This window comes from Pleurodeles waltl, chromosome 10, assembly GCF_031143425.1.
Source record: "Pleurodeles waltl isolate 20211129_DDA chromosome 10, aPleWal1.hap1.20221129, whole genome shotgun sequence".
Classification (NCBI taxonomy): Eukaryota; Metazoa; Chordata; class Amphibia; order Caudata; family Salamandridae; genus Pleurodeles; species Pleurodeles waltl.
This window is the reverse complement of record NC_090449.1, coordinates 47,200,522-47,222,019: the sequence shown is the minus strand read 5'-3', so window position 1 is coordinate 47,222,019 and position 21,498 is coordinate 47,200,522. Positions and strand designations below refer to the sequence as shown.

The 21,498-nt window shown below is 40.4% G+C and overlaps 1 protein-coding gene across 1 annotated transcript; it reads right to left on the bottom strand.

Moving 5' to 3' along the window:
• Window positions 1–481: 481 nt before the first annotated feature.
• On the bottom strand, window positions 482–21,204 carry LOC138262358 (vomeronasal type-2 receptor 26-like). Its single transcript, XM_069212257.1, has 2 exons — window positions 20,955–21,204; window positions 482–1,863 (listed from the first exon to the last, which is right to left on the bottom strand). The coding sequence occupies exons 1-2, from the start codon at window positions 21,202–21,204 to the stop codon at window positions 956–958; spliced, it is 1,158 nt and encodes a 385-aa protein (XP_069068358.1). The 3' UTR covers window positions 482–955.
• Between the last annotated feature and the right edge of the window lie 294 nt (window positions 21,205–21,498).

Sequence of the window (21,498 nt, the reverse complement as noted above, 5' to 3'; positions counted from 1 at the left end):
GTCCTAAGGATTGGAACTCCATCTATCCCACAATAATCAAATCATTATCTACCTAAGTTTAAGAGTTAATTACAATATCTGCTCTAGACATTACCTTACACACTCATGGACTCATTCTAGCTCCCTGTACTTCATAGGATGGTAAATCAGTAACATTGTAATTAAGGGCCTGATTTACAGGTTGACAGATGGGTTACTCTGCCACAAACATGATAGATATCCCATCCTACTTATTACAAGTGCAATGTATCGTATGGCATTTGTAATAAAGTGGATTGGATATCTGTTTGTGACGGAGTAACCCATCCACCAAACTCTAAGTCAGGCCCTCATGCCTGTTATGAACATACACATTTGTTTTTGCGTTATATATCATAGTTAGCCTTCGAAAACTATTGTCATTATGTTCCAACAGGATTCTTAATTATTTTACATATTTTATATTGATCCATTAAAACCTGAGGATTATATACCTATTTTGTTAAAAAAAAATGCCATGTGTAATATGTATTTAGTAAGTATTATGTACTACTATCCCTAAGTTTAATGGTTTAACACTTGTAACATACAACTGATAATGGTGACCTAGACCTACTCCATGGTATAGAATGCTGATCATAAATATCTAAATATATCCATAATTCTCATTAAAAGCAAGGAAAATTCAAATCTGGTGAAGTGTTAACTATGTTAAGAACTGGTAAAGAGTTAACTACGATGTAAGGAATGTGTCAAGGTTTAACAAACAAAGTACAGAAATGTTATCAGCGTTAATTAGCAATGATATTGCATAAGCATCTAACGAAGGCCTAAATCAACATGAGATAACATTTTAATTTTTCAGGATGTTTTCAAGACTAGTGGAGCATCAAACTTTATGGACTTAAAGCCTTTCATTCAGTTGTTAGACCTTTAATTAGAAAACAATTCTTCTTCACTCAAGCAGTAGTTCTAGTTATGGTGAAGATTTTTTCTGCACTAAATATTCTCTTGTATTCATCTCTGGTCTCAGAAAAATTATATAAACCTTGGGAGCAAATATGCAGTAAAAAAGGCCAGCACCAGAGGACAAAATTGCAAAAATCTCTACAGCTACCAGGTACTTTCCCTTTGTGCTTATATAGGCTGGAATAAAAGTGACCCAGACACTGACAAAAACCAGCATGCTGAAGGTAATAAACTTGGCTTCATTGAAGGTATCTGGCAAATTTCGAGCCATAAATGCGATCTCAAACGTTACGCAAGCCAAAAGTCCCATAAAGGCCAAAATGCAGTAGAACATCAGGATGGAACCCTCGTTGCATTCAGCTGTAATTATCCAATTGCCAGCATTATTGTTAAGTTCTGGGAATGGTGGTGATGTTATTAGCCAGGTAACACCAATGGTGAACTCTATCAAGGAAAAGGTCAGCACAATGAGGTACGAAGTTCTCGTGCCAACCCAATGTCTTAAGTTACTGTTGGGCCTAGTGGCCTTGAAGGCAAGGAGTACTGTGGCTGTTTTTGCCATTACACAGGAAACACAAAATGAAAATGAAATGCCAAAGATCACCTGACGGAGCATGCAGGTCAGTCTCCTGGGCCGGCCAATGAAAATTAGGGAACAGAGAAAGCACATCATGAGAGCAACAAGAAGGATATAACTAATCTGAATGTTGTTGGCACGCACAAGTGGGGTGTGACGATACTTTATGAAAAGACACAAAGTGCCAGAGGCATTTAAAAAAAGGAAGATGGCAACCAATGCCAAGACGAAACCCAGTGGTTCCTCATAGGTCAAGAATTCAATTTCCTTTGGAATGCATATGTTTCTTTTGCTGTTGGACCAGTGGTCACCTGGGCATTTGATGCAGTCCAATGAATCTGAAGAGAAAAGCAAATAATTAATTTTCTGTTAACTTTTTTCAATTAATTGAATAAACAAATATCAGTTATAGCTACCGAAAAGTATTCTCATTTTGTAAAGAAGTTTCAAAAGGAATAAATGTACTCCTCTGAAGAATACATATTTTATAGCCTTACATGTTCAATAGGAAGCATGATACGGAGTGATCCCAAGTATCATGTGATCAAAACATATATCTACAGTGAACTAATTCGTAAAGCTAAAAAATTCCACAATTTAGAAAAATAAAGAACATTTTATTAAATTATTTGACACCAAAATGAAAAAAGTTGAATTAGTAGAACCTGAGTTATAACTATTTAAACTTCAATGTAAAAACCATCACCTAACAGATCAAAGTGGCACCCACAGACATCTAGTTGTGCAAGAACAAATCAAAGTCATAAAAAATGGCTGACTGTGATGGAGCACGGGCCATATACAGGAAGTGGATTGGGCTCTTCTTGGCTATTATCTTTCGACTTAGAAGAAATTTTGTAGAAAATGTTCTGAGAAGGTAAAGTGCAGTGGGGTAAGACTGCAGGCAGCGTCCGAGGGAGCTGCTTGATGAAGCTGCTATGAAGATTTCTTCATTCTGGCCTAGAGCGTGAGTTAGACCTTGGTAGTAATGGTCCTGCTGTTGATTTTCCAATGGAAAACTCATTCACTGTCTTGGCAGTCTGCTCATCCGACTTAGATGTTGGTTGCTCCATAGACTATAGACCACCGGAGTTCCGCTGTATCTGCCAGGAATCCTCAACAGCACCAATGGCACCACTGGAAATAGTGGCTGTTTGAGGGACTCCAGTCACTCTTACCACCAAGGAGATTTCAGTGTGTCTTACCTCCAAGCCAACTGTAGCGGCCTGACCATCACACCTGAGTTGGAGGATTGGGGGGCAATTAAGTAAAATGTTACCTTTTTTTCCTAATTCCATTTTCGTTTTCGACTGGACATGACTGGACAAGACCTTCCATCGCTGATGCCACTGAATCACAGAGAAAACACAACCCCCCCTCATTGCTGGACTCAAAGGTAAGGAACCTGCATTGGCTGTGTAGGTTTGGTTGTGTGTTGGGTTGCTGTGTGACATTGAGGTGTGTGTCCTTGTGTGGTGGTCCTTGTCATGATGTATGTAGATGTGATTATAATGTGAGTGTGTGTGTGTAGATAAGTGTGTAGATGTGTTGGTTGTAGTAGCTGTGTCATGTGTGGTTGTAGTGCCGATACTGTGTGTATGTTGTGTCATCAATGTATGGCAATGTGTGTTTTCAGCATGTACATGTTGTGTTGTGGTGGAATAGCAATGGATATTAGTGTGTTTATGTGTGTTGAGTAGTGTAGTGTGTTGTGCAGGGGGACACATCTGGCTAAGGTACAGTTTGTGTGACTTACCTCTAATCCACAGCCACTGCCATTGTAAGATGTCCATTGGACCCTGTGACATCCTCCATCAGCAATCCGCCTCCATTATACTACCTATAGGACTGTAACATCTTAATATGGTCAGCGGCAATCCACCAGCCTAATGGGTGGGAAGAGCTCTCCACTGTGGCAGTTGGTGGCTCAGCCGCAATACACCTAACTACAGCGGTCAATATGCCATCTGCATGTCAGAGTACTTGGGGCTGCCGCCACCGTGGATTCGCGGTAATACCATCAAGATCTAAATCGGGCCTTTAGTTACTTTTTGAAGCTGAAAATCTCCAGCGGGATGAGGCTGGGTGGCATAGCCGATGAGATTTCCTTCTGGTCGGATACCCCTTGGGTAAAGAACCACTGAATAGGATTTGCTGTTGAGGAGAAAAACATAGCACGAACTGCCGCAAAGTCAGGCTAACCGGTGATCCTCCTTGGGCGGATAGCTGAGCAATTTGGTCCCAGTCTCCTCTTGGTTCTCAGACCAGTTTTTAGCCACAAAATGTCTCAGTCCCAATTTCTGGGTTTTGCCTATCTGGGCACCTTACGCCCACCACCAAGAGTCCAAGACAGAAGAGGAAATACACTTGGGGAGGATAAGAACTCACTCAAGTTGAATCCAAGTGTGGGTTGAAGATTGTTAGCCTTCTCTGGCACTGAGGCTCTGTTCAGCAGGCAGGCGAACTAGCCCTTGGCGTCACTCTGGTAGTGCGGGGTTAAAGTGATGAAGCAGGTCTCCAGCAGCTGGGCAAGCCCCTGAAGGTTAAAGGCAGGATTGACACAGCAGAACTGTTCTTCCAGGTGCATCAAAACAGTTCTCTGAAGTCCACCGCAGGCCACAGTGGAAACAGTCCTCTGGGAGTACTTCAACAGGTCTAGAAAGTTAACTAGGGTGGGTCTGTGGGTCAAATTTTTAGGGCTGAGTGTGCAAGCGCTTTAGCCTGTTGTAATCTCTCTGTGGACTTTTAACCATGTCCACTCTTGCTATTCATTCTTTGTTGTGCTTGTCTTAAATGCTTCATTTTTATTGGTGCATTTTGTGAAATGTCCCTCTTTTGTGTGCTGAGTTCCCTCCCCAGGTGATTTAACTAAGTGACCATTTCTGTTGGCCACCACACTAGGTCCTCCTGTCACAGCGTGTGATGGTCCCTCTTCCAGTTTCTGTTTGCCTTTCATCCCAGCCACGATCCTTTCTAGAGATTCACGCAGGGATTGGAAATTTATGTGGCAAGAAAATTAATTTACAACACTGACAGCTCTAACTTGAGCATACGCAAGATCCATTTCATTTCAAATGCTTGTTATACCTGGTGCCTCCGTTGAAGAGAAGTTTCTAGAGAATTTCCTTTGAAGATCTGAATTTAATGACTTTGCCTGCCCTGGCTCCAAGCTGGCTGCAGGAATAATCCATGGGTGCCAAGTCCTTTCTGTGAAAGCAGAGATCAGTCTAGTCAGTTGAATATGGGTCTGTGTCATTCAGGCACAACTAATCCCTCTATTGTGTGGCTGTCTGTGAGTAATAAATAAAGTCCAACTATCAGCTATACTCAGTGTTGTGACCCAGGAGCAGGCTTCAGCCCTGATTTTATTAGAGCAGGAAAGTGCCAAATTTCTAAAAGTGGCAGCTTAAAAAATTTAACATAAAATCCAACTTTACCATGAAAGAGGATTTTTAATTACAATTTCTCAGACACCAAAAATGAAATGTCTACCTGTTCCCAATCAAACATTAGCACTTATTAAATGTGATGAGTCAACCCAATACTATCCTGTGGGTGAGGTAGACCTCACAAACGTGAATACAAATGTAGGAGCTTTTCACTAACATGTCATGTACTACTTAAATGTATATGTCCTATGCACCCTACCCTATGGACTACCTAGGGGTTTGTTATGTGCAATTAATGGGGTGTTTAAGGCTTGTTAAGGGAGTTCTATTTTCAAGTCGTATTGGCAGCTTAAAAATGCACGTAAGTTGCAATGGCTGCTCTTGGACATGTTTTAAGGAACGTCTTGACTGGGTAGCTGCAGAATCACAAGTAGCATTCAATTTATAGGTCCAGAGCATATGATGTACCTTTTTACTAGGCACATACAAGTAATTACAAAATGCCAAAAAGGTGTAAGTCAATTTTACCATGTTTAGAGAGAGAGAGCACAAGAACAGTGGTAAATTGAGCAGAGTCCTACAGCAAAGAAAAACAAAATCAGCAAAATAAGAGGGGGTTGAAGCAACAGGATTGGTGGTGACACTGTAGAGTTGGCCAAGTCCCACACAGATGATTTTCAAATGAGGGATGAGAAAAAACTAATGCAAATAGCATCAACGCATAACTGAAACATTCAGCTGTAAGTGATGCAATAAGCATGCAAAATTGTGCTAAGGTTTGTATAAAAACATTATTTCAGGCATGAGAATGTTATTGAATAAACATTTTTTTTAATTCCAATGCATGAATAATGTATGTGTATGTGCATATATGTATACATTGGAAAACAACCACAATCAGCATTGTTTGTCAATAGTATGCACTTGTTGAGGTAATTTATGACATTCAAAAAAACCATATATATTTGAGTCAACATTGGTTGTGAATTCACCACATAATTGTAAATTATGAGCATAAGCAAATATAAAGATATCTGCTAAACCTTCAGTGATGGCTCTGTTGTGGGTTTTGTTTTATTTGAAGTTTTGAGTATGATATTCTGCTTTTTTAATAATCAGCTACTGGCATGGATTCATATGATATTTAGATCAGAGTGATAATGTAGTTATAAAATGCTTCATTTTAGCATTCTAGGGGAAGTTGTCTTTGGGGTATTTAATGTGTCACAACCATCAGTCAACATAGGGCAGTCCCGGGTGTATATTTGAGCTGTTCCAGCCCAGGACCTTCATCCAGGGCAATATTTCATCTTCTGTGTTGACCCCACATAAAAGGTTCAGTGCCTGATTTAGGATTCTTGATGAGGAAAATCGAAGTTCCATTAGAAAGAGGTAGTAGTTGAATAAGGAACATTTACAGAATCTGTAGTGTTATTAGTCACTGTGCTGCAATACCAGTAGCACCATAGAGAAGTCTTACCATAGTTTGTATGAAATGAGACTCGTCTTCTTGTGTTCAAACATAGTCCTGATACCATTACTGCCCACTCAACCAAAGATGAGCTTTCAGGGCTGGTGTTCTCTTACACCATCATTTAATCTCAATAAGAGAACTTACCTTGACCACACAGTGAGGCTAACTGCTTACCTTGGAAAGCAAGGTGGCCAAAAGGTAACAAACTTTCAAACTTAACTTTTGATATTTCACTCATTAAGTCAACTTGAACCACTTAAATTCCAGCCTTCCACCAGCTAGAAACATTTCATATCTAACAGCATACTATAGCCAGGGACTTCAAAATATGTATTCCGTTGCTGTTCCTAACAAGCTCTAGTTCAGCATTCAGTGAGCTAAAACACCATTGAAACTACCTATACCCACCTGAAATCATCTGGACTCTCACCTTTCATCTGAGCAGGGCTTCCTACATCCTAGGGACAACTCGATTTCAACAGCCTCAAGTTATCAGATCTATATTGTGCTTTGACTACAGTCTCAAGCATCTTATTTTCTAGGCTTCCTCTTGCTTCATCGCCTCTTCATCTGAGTAATGAACTGAGGACTGTATTCTGAAAACAATCTACACCAGCCACCAATCTCTACTCAAAAGTCCACTGTCTCACCACCAGCTGCTAGGACTCAGTGGATGTTTCCATGAGTTCACCAGTTTATCCTCGATGTTCAGTGAACCCTTTTCAACAGGCGTTGATTTTCCCATCAAGTATCCACAGTCATTTCACCACCTGTGAAGGTCTAGTAAATTTATTCATGAGCTTTGGTTGCTGCCATGCTCCTTCCCTTTTTCCAAGGAAACCTGTCAACATCTAGTGCTCTGAGGAAGTCCAGAGTGTTTCTGCTGCCTGCTCCAGTTTTCCACATCAGAATACTGTGGGAGGCTCATCCATCAGCATCTAAAAAGAGTCTGCATGGTCCCTGAAGCTGCCATTCATGACCACCATCTGCAGTTGCTGCAGATGAAGGTACTCACTTCAGCTGTTTCTCTGATCTGCTGATGTCTGTCAACTCACTGACTTCACTGAGAGTGTGTGCTGTCCAGTGCGTTCATAGCACCAAAAAGCAACCGTTTACATAATACTCATTTAGCAATGTAGCTATGGTAGAGCAGAAAGTCCTGCATAAAATCAATCACAAATAAACATTTCCTTTGAGACAGTACGCATCCTGTCACACATTAAACCAATATAACTTTTCAAATGCAACTAGTACATATAAACAGTGAACATCAAGAAAGTTTTTATTCATAAAAGCAAGGATATCCCGAAAGGACCGAAACATTCACGACTGGTGAAGAGAGAGGTAATGGTGAGTGCATCCCAAGTTAAAACAAACCAAAATCAGAACAAGACAAAGAGTAACAAATAACATGAATTTAACTGGTATATATGTAAGAGGTTGTGCAGACAGTATTGGTTGTTTAAAAACAAATAATCGCACAGGGTTAGTCCCTGTGTCAAATGTCCACAAACGTGGTCCACCTTTACAGTGTTCATGGCATTTTGATCCTTTCTAAATGATATCAGGGTCTCATGAGGACATATCAATAACCTGGGGAACTAAGCTGGAAATAAATATAAAATTATTGTAAACCCGGTAATCAATAAATACGTATGAATGGAATTTCTTTTTAAGAGAGTATGCTATACGTACTAGTTGCCAAATGAATATGGTGTCAGAACCACAATGTATTCATTAAATCCATGTCCCACACTTTCTGAGGCTCCAGGAGGTAACTGGGGTGGGGGAGCTGAGAAGAATATGTATTGAAAGAGCCTCTGTGGCCTAATGAGAAGTGAAATAGAATGTAAATTACACCTCCAAAACCACCCTTCTCTGTCACCTGCCACCTCATATCATCAGCTGAGTGATCGTTTCCAGAAAGTGTTGGACCACGGGGGCTGTTTCTATAGCACATCTGATGTGGTTCCTATGTTAACTGATCCTGGAACTGACTTGTTTCAATGCTTGACCTATACATATCAAATTACTCAGGCACTACCCAACATCTCGTAGATATTTATGAGTTTGTGTTCTTTATTTAGTTAGTCTTGTACTGAAGTATTTTTCCTTTAAAAAAAAAAAACAGTGTCTTGGCATTGATTCATGGTTATTCATTGCATTGCTCACTTCCGGGTCTTTAGCCCACACCACCCACATTAGTATGGCTTCCTAAACCTAAGAGTCAATTGTTAAAAGGAGTACCTGTTTCTCATTTTGGGAGTCCAATTTACAGAGGTCCCAGGACATCTGAAGCAAACCTGTACAGGTGTTACAACTAGGGCCAAGAAAATGTTGATTGCCCTGAAACCTTCAAACTACAGTTTTAATCACCCTATAATAGATATTATATTTATATGCAAATACATAAATAAGATATCTACAGACCACTACTGCATGTTGTACTTGTGTCAGTTCATTCCAGCTGTTGGGAGCCCATATTTGAGAGAACCATCCTAGTACCCATCACATTGCCTATTCTTTTACTCAGGGCCTTCAAGTGGGTGGCAGCTTTTTGATTTATAAGAGTTTATAAAAATTAACTCTGAATTGTTAAAACAGAAAGAACAAACTATAACCATTTATTGAATATTGAAGTTTTGAAAAACAAACTGTTTTTTCAAGCCTGAAATACCAATGCCATTAATCACATTTATCTGATAATGAGACAGGTACAAAAATCAACACACGTCTCCTTAAAAATAAATCCTGATATCAAACTATGCATAGCCGATCTAATTTCAGACCTAGAGGATATAAAATCACTCGCCCACGAAGCTCAGAGGCTGTCCTTTACCTAATCTGATGTATTCAGATGATGCGATCCTAGCTAGTCACACTAAATTTGGTCTACAAAGACTTAGATAGATTCCCTTGCAGTTTTTTCGACCAAGAATGACCTTGAAATAAACAGAAATCATGGTGATTGATAACAAAACAAGTATTTGCAATGCAATAGGTCTTGCATTTGCTTGAGTTAAAGTTATTGGCATTGTATATTCATAACTGGACTTTTCTTGCCACATAAATTGGTCAACCCTGCCTCATAATTTCGTCTTTTCCTGCCATATAATTTCTTCCTCTATCTACAGCCAAAAATGAAAATGTTGCCATTTAGCATCTTAATTTAAATCTGCCATGCTAATTTCAATAGAATACCACTTTCATTTCCCCACCATCAGAGTTGCTGGCTGGCTAACACAATTACCCCGAAAAGAAGAATCAAGACAGCCACAGAGGAGAAATAAACTAGAAGGGTCACCCAAACATATCAAGAGTGTTCAAACAGTCACAGTGTAGTTAGGATATTAAGTTGGCCTGGCATATGGTCATAATTGTAATAAGGAGAGAGTGTTAAAACATATACAATTATCATATAAACCTTTATCAGCAACAAACTTTTGGTATTAGACTGTAATACTCAAAACCTCCCCTAGAGGGCACCAAAACAAAAATACAGTTTGTAAGAAACATGGTCATGTAACCATATTGTTAGCAGGGGTAACCCCATGAAAAAAAACAAGTAATGTAGTGTAACCATATACTTAGCCCCTGGAAGGCAATTGTAGGACTAGCAGGCCTACTGCAATGATATTACAAACAAGGTCTTTAAAACAAAACTTCTCCCAGCTGTAAAACAAAAGTCATAGCCATGAAAAAGCTTAAAAGACACTGAATGGTGGGAGGAGTTGTTATTTTGGGGTCCCCACTAACTTAGTGTGGGGAACCAAAGATGATGCAGACAGAAAGAACATTTTGAAGGTAGTCCCATTGTCCTAGGACCACCACAGGCTGAGTTATGAGCAAAAATATTTTGTGAATTTAATGCCTTGCAAAGCTTCATGGGGCTAGTTTTCGTGCCGCGAATATTATGGTATGTTGACTGCAATCCACAGAACAGACCAAGGAGGGCACCACAATAAAAATAGCATTGGGAAGAAGCATGGGGCCAGATGTAGGAAAGTCCCAAATTGCGACTTGCAATTTGCGAGTCCCTGCGACTCGCAAATTGCAAGTCGCAATTTGGGATGCAGAAAGGTGTCTCAGACACCTTCTGCAAGTCGCTATGGGGTCGCAAAGACCCACCTCATTAATATTAATGAGGTGGGTCGCAATTTGCGACCCCATAGCGACTCAGGGCACTCACGGGGATGGAGGCCTGCTGGGAACAGCAGACCTCCATGTCCGTGACTGCTTTTAAATAAAGCAGTTTTTTTTTTTCAAAGTGCAACCCGTTTTCCCTAAAGGAAAACGAGCTGCACTTTGAAAAATAAACCGAAACCTTTTGTTTCGGTATTTTTCAGGGCAGGTAGTGGTCCATTGGACCACTGCCTGCTCTGAAAAATTATTTTTAGGTCCAGTCACAAAGGGGAAGGGGTCCCATGGGGACTCCTTCCCGTTTGCGACTGGGTTACCATCCACTTCAAGTGGATGGTAACTGCGAGTCCATTTGCGACCGCTTTCGCGGTCGCAAAAGGAATTGCATACCATTGCGACTCGCAAATGGGAAGGGAACACCCCTTCCTATTTGCGACTCAGAAATGCATTTTGCGAGTCGGTGCCGACTCGCAAAATGCATTTCTACATAGCAAAGACGCATTTGCGACTCGCAAACGGCGATTTTCGCCGTTTGCGAGCCGCAAAGTCTTTGCTACATCTGGCCCATGGTCATGTAACTATACAATATCACAAAATAAAATGATGGTCGGAGTGTTGAAACTTTTCAAACAATCACCCCCAGTCACAGATCTGGGTTTAATCCGTCATTATTTTGCTTGCCACGTCACCCCAGTTCAGACCCAGCAATATGCAAATCAGTCTTGACCCTGCTCCCAATGGAAGTAGTCCAGCCTGAACCGCCAAGCAGGGGCCTCCCTTGACAGGATTTAAGCATCCGGGACTGGTTTCAGGGTATCACCCTTCCTCAGCCAGGTTAGCTTGAATCCAGTGGTGCAGCAAGCAAGTGACCCACGTCTGAGCATACCCTAGGCACAAGGCGATATAACAGTCAGCCATTACAGAGCATAACCACATGAAAAAAGAATGGGAGAAAGTAATACAGTATAACCATATATTTAGCCCCTAGAGGGCATAGTGCATTACACAATTTAAGGCTAGCAGAATTATTGCAATGATATTACAAACATGGCCCATAAAAAATAACTTCTCACAGCTATAAAACAGAAGTTCCAGCCGTGAGAAAGCTTACAAGGGTAATGAATGATGGCAGGGGTTATTATTTTGGACTCCCCACTAACATAGTGTAGGTGATATAGACAGAAAGAGCAAATTGTGTTCAATGCTTTGGAACGAGTGAACGTGTTGGGTGTGACATGAGCGTGGTTAAAGAACCACAATACTTACAACAGGTCAAATTGCGAGAGTGAGTGAAAACAAACAACTCAGGGGGATCATAGACTCTAAGGGATCATTTTTCTGTTAAAACAGCAGTTAAGGGATAAGGAAACTCATTAACTGTGGCATTCTTCATTCTTTATCAGTCGCACCAAGGTCCCTCTTTCATTCCTATTGTGAAAGTTGCCACCGCCAAATTGATGCCAAAACTCACTTATGGCAGAGAAGCATTGTGCGGCAGACTCTCAATGCTGCAGGACACCACCTTTTCAAACTGAAACGTGCAAGACTTTCCACTATTACTGTCCTATGAAAGAATCAGAAATAGAAAATTGTCCACAGAATTCCCTCGCCATCATCTATCTAGAAAATGCCCTGTACTTGCTCCAGATAAAAGATCTCTGGAACATGTCAACCACTTATGCAACTTTTAAAGAACATTGAACTGTGAAATTAGAAATCTTTTACAACTACAAGACAGGGCAACCCTATTCACAATATCACATACTTATATGCTTCTAAAACAATTACACTACTTACTCAATCTACCTGAAACAAAAGTTTTAGATTTTTTAATTTGGAGGTCTTTTGTCAATTTACTGATGTCACTTGGGTCAAAACTTGCAGCAGCAGTAATTGTAGACCATCCGGTACTACTAAGGAAGACGGGGACATGGTCGGCCTCTACCCCTTTTTACTGAAAGACAGGAGACAGCTACTCCAAGCCTTCAATCAAATCAACATACTTTCTTGCAGATGTGTTGTCATGGCCTGCTTTGCCCTGACAAACACAATTTTGAACACCCATTTTAGGCAGTACTTGATTAGAACAGAAACAAATTAAGGCATTGACCTAAACTTGCAGGCTAATCTGTTTCGGTAATAAACTGTAAATTTTATTTTCTATGAGTTTCGTGATGTACTTTGACGCTATTGGTTCAGTTACAATTTGTATTGCTATAACCATGTTTAGTACTTTTTCTCTTTTTTGTCACATCAATTGTATATGCAATGATTTTACTTTTAACTGTGTTTGCATAAATACATTTGAATTTGAATTTAAATAATTGACTAAACAACAGGATTACTACTCATTCCTCCAAGACTAGCCATCTTTTTATATTCCTGTATGTCACCCTTGGTTACTCGCAGTCACCTGGTGGTCAATAAATCGAACGGTCACTCTCTAAAGGCCATTGTAAATCCTAACTATTACATTTCAGGAATGCACATTATGGAGCATCATATTAGGTCTATCCATTAAATTTTTTATAATTCCCCTTCACACTCTTTCTCAAGCTAGAATTTTAATAATTTATGATGCTGGTTAAGACTTTGAATTTCATCAAGGTTCATCATAACTTTGTTGGCATGTTTGTGATTTATTTCTTCCTTGCACTACTCTATGCCCCAAAATGTGAATTCTCTAAGCCTGAGGATACCACTTCCTTACACTCTGTGCAGTGAACAAAACCAGGCTCTAATCATTCCATGGCTAGGTGGTTACCCTAAAAAGCTAATAGAAATTAAAACTGCACATGCACCTATTCTACCACATTTATGAATACAAATGTAAATTGCACGCTCATTAGCACCCATCTACAATATCAGATCTAATAGTAAGCCTTAATCTGAACCAACTTTTGATCATTCAAACCTGGTTTTCTTTAGCCATAACTATATTATTTCACATCTTTTTCCCCAAATCACTAGGCTATTTTCCACAAAGATCGATCTCTCAAAACAGGTGGAGGCCTCAAACTAAATTCCAACACCACATGGAAATGTGTAAGTGTGGACGACCGTGTCCTACTGCTCCTCTTAAATTATGGCAATCACTATAGATCTACCACCTTGGAAAACATTTTGCTTCCAAACCCTCTTCCCCCCACTGGTCTAAACGTCCTACTTCTTAGAGCAATTCAGTGAACTGATCACCTCCATGACATTCAACTTATATTTTCCGTGAAAATTTTAACATTTGCATGAACAGTCATATTAACTTGTGGCTCTTAAACTCAGAGAAGGCAGAAAAGTATGTGGGCCTGACTTACAAAGGAAAAGTTACACTTTTTGTGTTGCCAATAGTTTGCTATTCACAAAGGTATTTTACAAGTAATATCTGTATGACTGTAGAGACTCCATACATAAAAAGATAGGACAGTCTTTTTATGTGTGGACATTCCACAGTCACAAAAATACTACTAGCAAAATACATTTGTGAATAGCAAACAAGTGCAAATTTATACAAACGTGTAAATTTTCCTTTGTGACTGGGACCCACAGATTGTTCTGAACTAACAGCATTACCAACAGATAAAAGAGAGAACACTTTAGACCTAATTTTCTGTCACTCCAACCTCTTAAACATAGAACAACCCATCACATTAGTCTTGACTTACCACCACCAAATTGCAGGTATTATTTCACAATTTCCAGTGACCTAAACAAATAAATGAAATCTAGTTTTGTAACAGAAATTTCAAAAACAAAAATCTGAAGATGGCCCAACAGGTTTCTGAAGTCTAGGAATATAAATGTAGCTTCCATAGTATATAAGGCATATGCCTAAAAGTCCACCTGTTCAGAACATACCCATCAATGTAAGACGCACTTTGTAATCTCTTTGGTTCACCAATTAACTCCATCAAGTAATTATTTTTGTACTTCTGTATACTTCATTTACAAAGACCATTTGATTACTAGTTTCCTCCATTGTCAACTGTGAATGGGAATTGAAATGTTTCTTGTAAACTGTTATAATGTCTTTGTGGACTGGTCTGAGTTTTAAATTTACCACAATAAATACATAAACAAATAAATCAATAAATACACAGTCTTCCAGAGTGGAGATGGATACATTTTATAATGGTTGGTGTGGACTTCAAGAAATATGAGAAGCCCTATACAGTTATTTAGAGCTTGGCGTTATCCTCCCAATTATGATGTTTATCATCCAGTTGCAGTCCAATGTCGAGCACATCCTGCCTTTGGTTCCAAGGGAATGCAAAAGAGCATATTCCTCTTTTCTTTCTTATCTTCAAGTCGTAGGTGGACTCATAGTTTTTGTTATGAGGGTTCTTGTTGCTGGCTGTCCTCCATAAAGGGTACAGAAATGGAAATATTGTATGTGGCTCATTGCAGTTAATGCTATACATCACCACCAATCATTGTTACAAAGTTGCATTCCTGACTTCTGAGAAAGACGATGAGCCAAAGTGGCCAAAGGTATTGCCAGATGTCGGTCTGGTGCTCACTGTGCCACTGAAATCTAGTGGCACCTAATTTAATAAGCCCAATTAGGCTGAAAAAGGTCTTTGGTTAGTTGTGTTCTGGTCAGAGAGGACCTGGCTCGGAAGTTAGGATAGGACCGTTAGGTTGCCTGATTGGCAAAAAAAATGAGCTAGAATGTTACTCAAAATATTGTCACTTGTTCGACTATTATGAAGCATTGCTTCATATCACCTTTTGTATGTTTGAGGCCCTGTGGTACACTGCAGTAGAATATCAGGGAATGAGGAAATAGTGGTGTGACAATGGTTTCAGTCTTGTTTGAGAGAAAGGAAAGGAGGCTTGCCAAAGCCTTGCACTTGCTCCCAGTTCTTTAGAGTTGTATGGAGAGCAGTGTTTGTACATCCTCTGATTCATAGTGGAAAAGTAGTCCAGAAGGACAGATTTTACTGTGTCGCATTGTAAGCATGGACCTTGATAGTGCAGCACTCAAGAAAGTTAGAAATGATTTACCAAGCAATAACAACCTTTGAGATCTAGCCACAGCAGAGGGCCATGTGCAATCTATAAGGTCTCAACTAGGATGACGGCTGTGGTAGATGTAATAGAGACAACCAGTCCTGAGGAAATGACTCAGTCTTGGTTAGCCTTTGGCAGACAGAACCATTTTGCTGACTGCAGACAGAAAGGGTCTTAACTCACCCTTTTATTTTTAAATGTTATCATACAGTGAAAAGATGAAAATGGTATTATGTCAATCCTGGCCAATGTTAATGTTGGGGTGGCTTTCACAGCACATTATATTGTTGTGTTACTCTTAACCAACTAAGTAAGTGAGAAGTAGTGTTGGACTGAGGTTTTAACAAGCTCATCCTGATTAAGAGCTCCATATGAAGTGCGCGCTCACCCCAAACAACTATTAACTTTCAGTGGGATGAGCAACACTCCTACGATGAAGCATGCCAGCTTGTGGATAAGGGCCACACATACTAAAGCATCAGTGGTCATAACACTCAAATTGAGTACATAAGAAAGGTTTTTAATGTAGATCTTTGCCGTTCAATATAACTTGAAAATTCTTATCTGATTCTCTTTGCAGTGTAAATTATTTTCTAGGTAGGGTGAATCTAAAATATCTTAAATAGTTCCTGTCATTCATCCTTTATGGGTTGTACAGGTTGTGAAATGTGTCAATGTAGTTCAGTTGTTGTTGGGATAATGTGGTCAACTTTTTGATGAGATGAGCTGCAGTGTATAGGAGTCTTTCAAGGAGTTCCAGAGTGGTGTTGCTGAGGTTGTTGAAAAGGATGCTGTCTGTCTACGGACATGAAAGTACAATGACAAGCACTGTCATTCTGAAGTCAGTTTTGTGTAGATTGAGTTAAACTTGCGTTTACAAGAAAGGAGAGCTGGCACCATGCAATCTTGAGTTTCTTGGCATTGTGCTTTCTGTAGATGAGGTGTGTGTGGAAGATGCCTTTTGGTGATTTTTCATTGTCTGTCTGTTGGGGACTCATGTTCTATAGCTAATGTTAAATCTGGTGATCGGCATGCAATTTTCTATGTTACTTTAAGTAATAGAGTCAGTTCTACGATCGAAGCACGTTTGAGCCACAGAATGTTAGGAGCTGAGAGCTTTTGGAGTAGAAATGCTTGTTATTGGTATAGTCAGGTTCTGTGTAGAGATTGAAGATGATGAAGGAAAGGATAAATTAAATTGAGGTTCCACAGAAGATGGAATGTTTTTACAGTTTTGAGGTTTGCATATCTCTGATTTGATGGAGGCTTGTAATATCAGGAATGAAAAAATTGTCATATGGTTCCAGGGAAGCCCTTGACTGGCTCCATAGTGTAGATTCAACCTTGATGCCGATGAGAGTTATATTAGCTGTTGATGAGGTTGGCTTCATTAACTATGTTGTGTTGCTTATTCATTTAGGTTAGGGCTATGGCATTACTTTAATTATAACAGTCCCTTTGTTGCAGCATGGTTTGAAGCCTAATGGGTAGGTCTGTAATAATGTGTTCTTGTGTTCTGGTCCCACAGTTAAGTTGAGACAGCTGGGTAAAATGGCTGTATTTGGCAAGATTGTGCTTTAGGCCTTCAACCTGAGATTTCTGCAGCATACAGATTATTGGTTAGCAATGGTAATTGCTGGGTCTTAACCATCATACGGAGAGCATTCACCAACTTAGTTCACATATGAGTCCACTCAGTCTTCATAGTCACACATTAAGGGTGTCTCATCAGAGCTATCAGCTTAGTTAGTGCTGTGTTGGAGATGGAAATTGTGTGCTGGTAAATATTCAAGCTAACTATTGACAGGACCATCCAACTTGACTCTCTTGCACACAAAGCTCAAAAGATCACCTCTATTTTGATGCTTTTAAATGTAACCAAGAAACCTTTCATTCACTTCCCTTATAGAACATTAAACTTCTATTTTGTGGAATAAGTGAGTCACTGTCTGTGCAGTCTTGACTTTCCCTTGGTAGAGAACAGATCAAACTCCATTAAAGCTGTAATCGGTGTCTAGAAGGTACTGTTCACCTAAACCTGCAAAGGGTTGTACCAGTTCAGTAATCAGCTTTTCACCAAAGTTTCAAAGTTCTTCTAGCAACCATGCATCTAACAAAGCCTGAAAAGTTCACACATCAGTATAGTTAATAGAGACCCTCTGCTTTGCTTCTTCCTTTGGTAACCCTTTATTATTTGAGTGAAACACAAAGTCAGGAATTTGAAACCTTGTGTCAATCATCAGTAATAATTGTAGAAAAAATAGAAACTTTTGTTTTTTTCAGGTTGTTGTGGCAAAGATTGATGTTGGCCTTGCCAAGTTTGCCAGCGATTTTCAGAGATATCACCTCAGCAAAGTTGCAAGGACCTCTAAACATGACAAGTGGGCTGCCACAGCATTGGCAAAAGTGCTTTCTCTACCACCTTAGCAGATTGTTGCCCGATTCTCTAAACTGTGAATTAACTCCTCATCATTTCTCACCCTAGGGCCAATGAGTGGCATTGTCGATCGGCATTTATTACATGCTCCCAGTGACGCCTTTGACATGCCAATGACACATGATTACATAGAGTAGACAGTGTGTTGTAATCGTTTAATTGCAGGTTTTTGTAAAGTACAACTTGTTCCTAGGATAGCACACTTTATAGAAGGGATAATTTGTATTCATCCAAAGTGGTGATTTTGATCTCTGAACTGTAAAATGTGAGAAAAAAATAATAATCAAGATACAGAAGGGAAGAAGAAGCATCAACACAAATAGGGTGTGAAGTTGGAGAGAAAAAGAGAGAGAAGGGGCAGATGGAGGGAGAAAGGCAATGGGACAAGGGGACAAAATGTAGGGGATGGTTGTTAAATAATACAACAGGTCAGATTCTGATTTGCATGTGTTGAGCAGATGCAGATGGAGACAGATGCTAGCAGTCCCATATTTAGAAGGTTGACGTCCCCTTGTGTGTTGCTACAGAGTGTATTTTTGCAACCTGTTGCATTATTTAACAACACTGAGTCCTGATGATGGTTTAACAGACCTCTGATTGCCCCCCAACGTTGACATTACCTTCTCATTTGACAAGCTGAATTGAAAGTCCGTGATATTGCTTGAACTGGGACTGAAAACCAGGCAATTATTGTACAGGACTGTGTCCTGAGAAGGTTTGCAACCCCTTCCTGGATATTCTGTTGGTATTCAAACTTGTGATCTAGTGGGGTTGTATATTGTGTTGTTGTTTATGAGATGGACATTCATTGAATTTGTTGTACATTTTTTTGAACTTCCTGAATCCTATTAAGTAACATAAAGGATTTTAACAGTACAGAGTTGTCTTATTCATTAATTGAAGACTGGATCATATGTATATCAAAACAATCCCTCTAGGAGCATTTTTAAGTGAGAAACTTTCTAAAAGTGGCATTTTCAGAATTGCAATTTAATATCCAACTTCGCCATAAGTTAGGATTTAAAATTGTGATTCTAGATACACCAAACTTGAAAAGGTTATCTCTTCACATTTCCATAAACGGTAACAAGGCAACTTCAATGTTGTCCTATGGGAGAGATATGCCTCACAGTAGTGAAAAAAAAACTTGAGATTTTTTCACTAGCAGGACCACATAAAAACACATGTTCGACTTGTGAAATTCATTGCACCCTGCCCTCTGAGCTGTCCAGGGCCTTCTCTAGGGGTGACATATATGTTTGAAAAAAGAGTGTTTGGGCCTGGCAAAAGTTTTATTTTGCCAAGTTGAAATGGCAGCTCAAACTAGTGTACACATGCTCTGCAATGGCAGGCCTGAGACATGTTTTAAAGAGTTACTTAATTTGGTGGCATAACCAGTGCTAACCAGTGCTACAGATCCCCCAGCAGCATGTAATTTACAGGGCCTGGACACAAGTAGTGACACCTTACTATGGGCTTATAAGTAAATTGAATATGCCAATTGGGGATAGGCCAATATATCCATGTTTAGAGGAGAGAAAACAAGCACTTTATTACTGGTTATCAACAGTAGAGGGCAGAATCACTTTCAGAAAAAGTGAAGGAGGAAGGCAGCAAGTTGGGGGAGGCCAACCTAAGGCGAGTTCCTGTGGTACAAGTCGATTTAAAGCTGAAGCAGGTGGCACTGGAGCTAAACGGGAAAGCCATTGACTTCCCAGGAGACCTGTCTGAGCTTGCTGGATGGCAAGCTGAGGGTAGGCCCACCAGGGAGGAGTTCTACAAGGTGTAGAGAGAGTGCGCAACCATAGGGGGGCTGAAGCAGCAGGCCAAAGTCCAGGCAGCTGGTGACACCTTTAGAGGTCACCCTATTTACTGGGTGAACAATCTCTGTTACAGAAGGTTCATGAGCATCAGTTGGTGAATCAGTTCCTGGCTGGGATGGAGGCCTTCAGTGCTGCTTTCCTGGATGCTAGGCCCAAACCTTTCTTTCTAATACATATGTCACCCCCCGGTTAGGCTGTAAACAGCTCACAGAGCAGGGCATAGTGTTTTAAAAAGAAGGACATGTTTTTTAACTTGTTCATGTCCTAGTAGTGGAAACACTCTTAATTTTGTTTTTCACTACTGCAAGGCCTACATCTCCCATATGATCAAATTGGTAACATGACTAGGTGTAGAGTGCGGTTGGTCTTTTGTGTTGGTCCCAGACAGTAAGACAAAGGGTATGGGTGATACAGGATGGGACAACTCTAATTTGATGAGGGGAGGGATTGTCACCCATTACACTTGTGCATCACAAAGGCTGTGCCTGGACATACTCACAAATGGTTTAACACTAGTCTATTGTGACCCCAGGCAATCTGGGGCCAGGGCAAGGAGGCAAGAAATTCCAAAAACCTCTGGAGATGGAAATTTATATAACCTTCTCCTATTTCAAAGTGGGCTTCTGGTGTAAATATTGGACCCTTGAACCCAACTATTCTGCACACATCCGGGCCTGTGGAAGAATCCTTCCTGAGTGAAGGACTAGACCTGCCTCTTGAACAAAGAACCACCAGAGTGACTCCAAGAGCCAGTTGGCTAGCCTCCTGATCAGAAACTTCAGGGACAGGACAGCTTCAAACATCTTGAACCCAGCACCTGGACTCAGCCAGCTGTGAGCCTTTTACTTTGAGAGGTGCCCTCCCAGTCCTGGACCCTTGGAAATGGATCTGAAGGTGCTTTGCCAGCCCAACTGTGGTCCCAGCAGAACTGACACAGTGCAACGCACTACCTCCCAGAATCACTCCAAAAACTCATCATAATCGTGGTGCAATGCAATCCCAACTCTGAACTTCTCATTGCAGCCCAAAGTCTCATCAGATCCACCACTGTGCAACCCATCCAAGATGCAGGTCTTCTCATCATCAGCTCCTCATGAATGGCAGCCTCAATGATGATGCAGAATTCTGCTTTTTCGGAAACAGACACTGGTCGACATACCTTTGAAGCAGGGCTTCACGTTGCAAGCCCCTGTCAATGGCATCCTCAACGATGATGCAGGAAATCGCATCATAGTTTTGCAGCCTTCCTGAACCGCTGCTGCTTGGTGCATCTTCACACCAAGACCTCTCATCGCCTTGGTTGCACAACACATCTTCAACGTGGGACCTACCAGCTCTCTGCAACCAGGATTTAAGGTTCTCTTGTTTAGTGGGCCTAACAGGATCCCATTAGCCAGCTTGTGCTCCATCGCGGTGAGCCAGAACTTATGACTTTGTCAGGATCCAGCACAACCAGATAACCACAGTTGGCGCTATGTCCTTTTTGAGACTATTTTCACTAAAATCTTGACAATTGCTTATCTCTGATTATATCAATTAGATTTTTGTTGTTTTAGTCTTAAATTATTTATTACATTTTGGGGCAGATGTAGCCAGGCTTTTACGCGTCGCAAACAGCGAAAATCGCTGTTTGTGAGGCGCAAAACCCACATCGCGATGCCCATTCACATTTGCAAGTCGGTAACGTGCTTGGGACTGCGAGT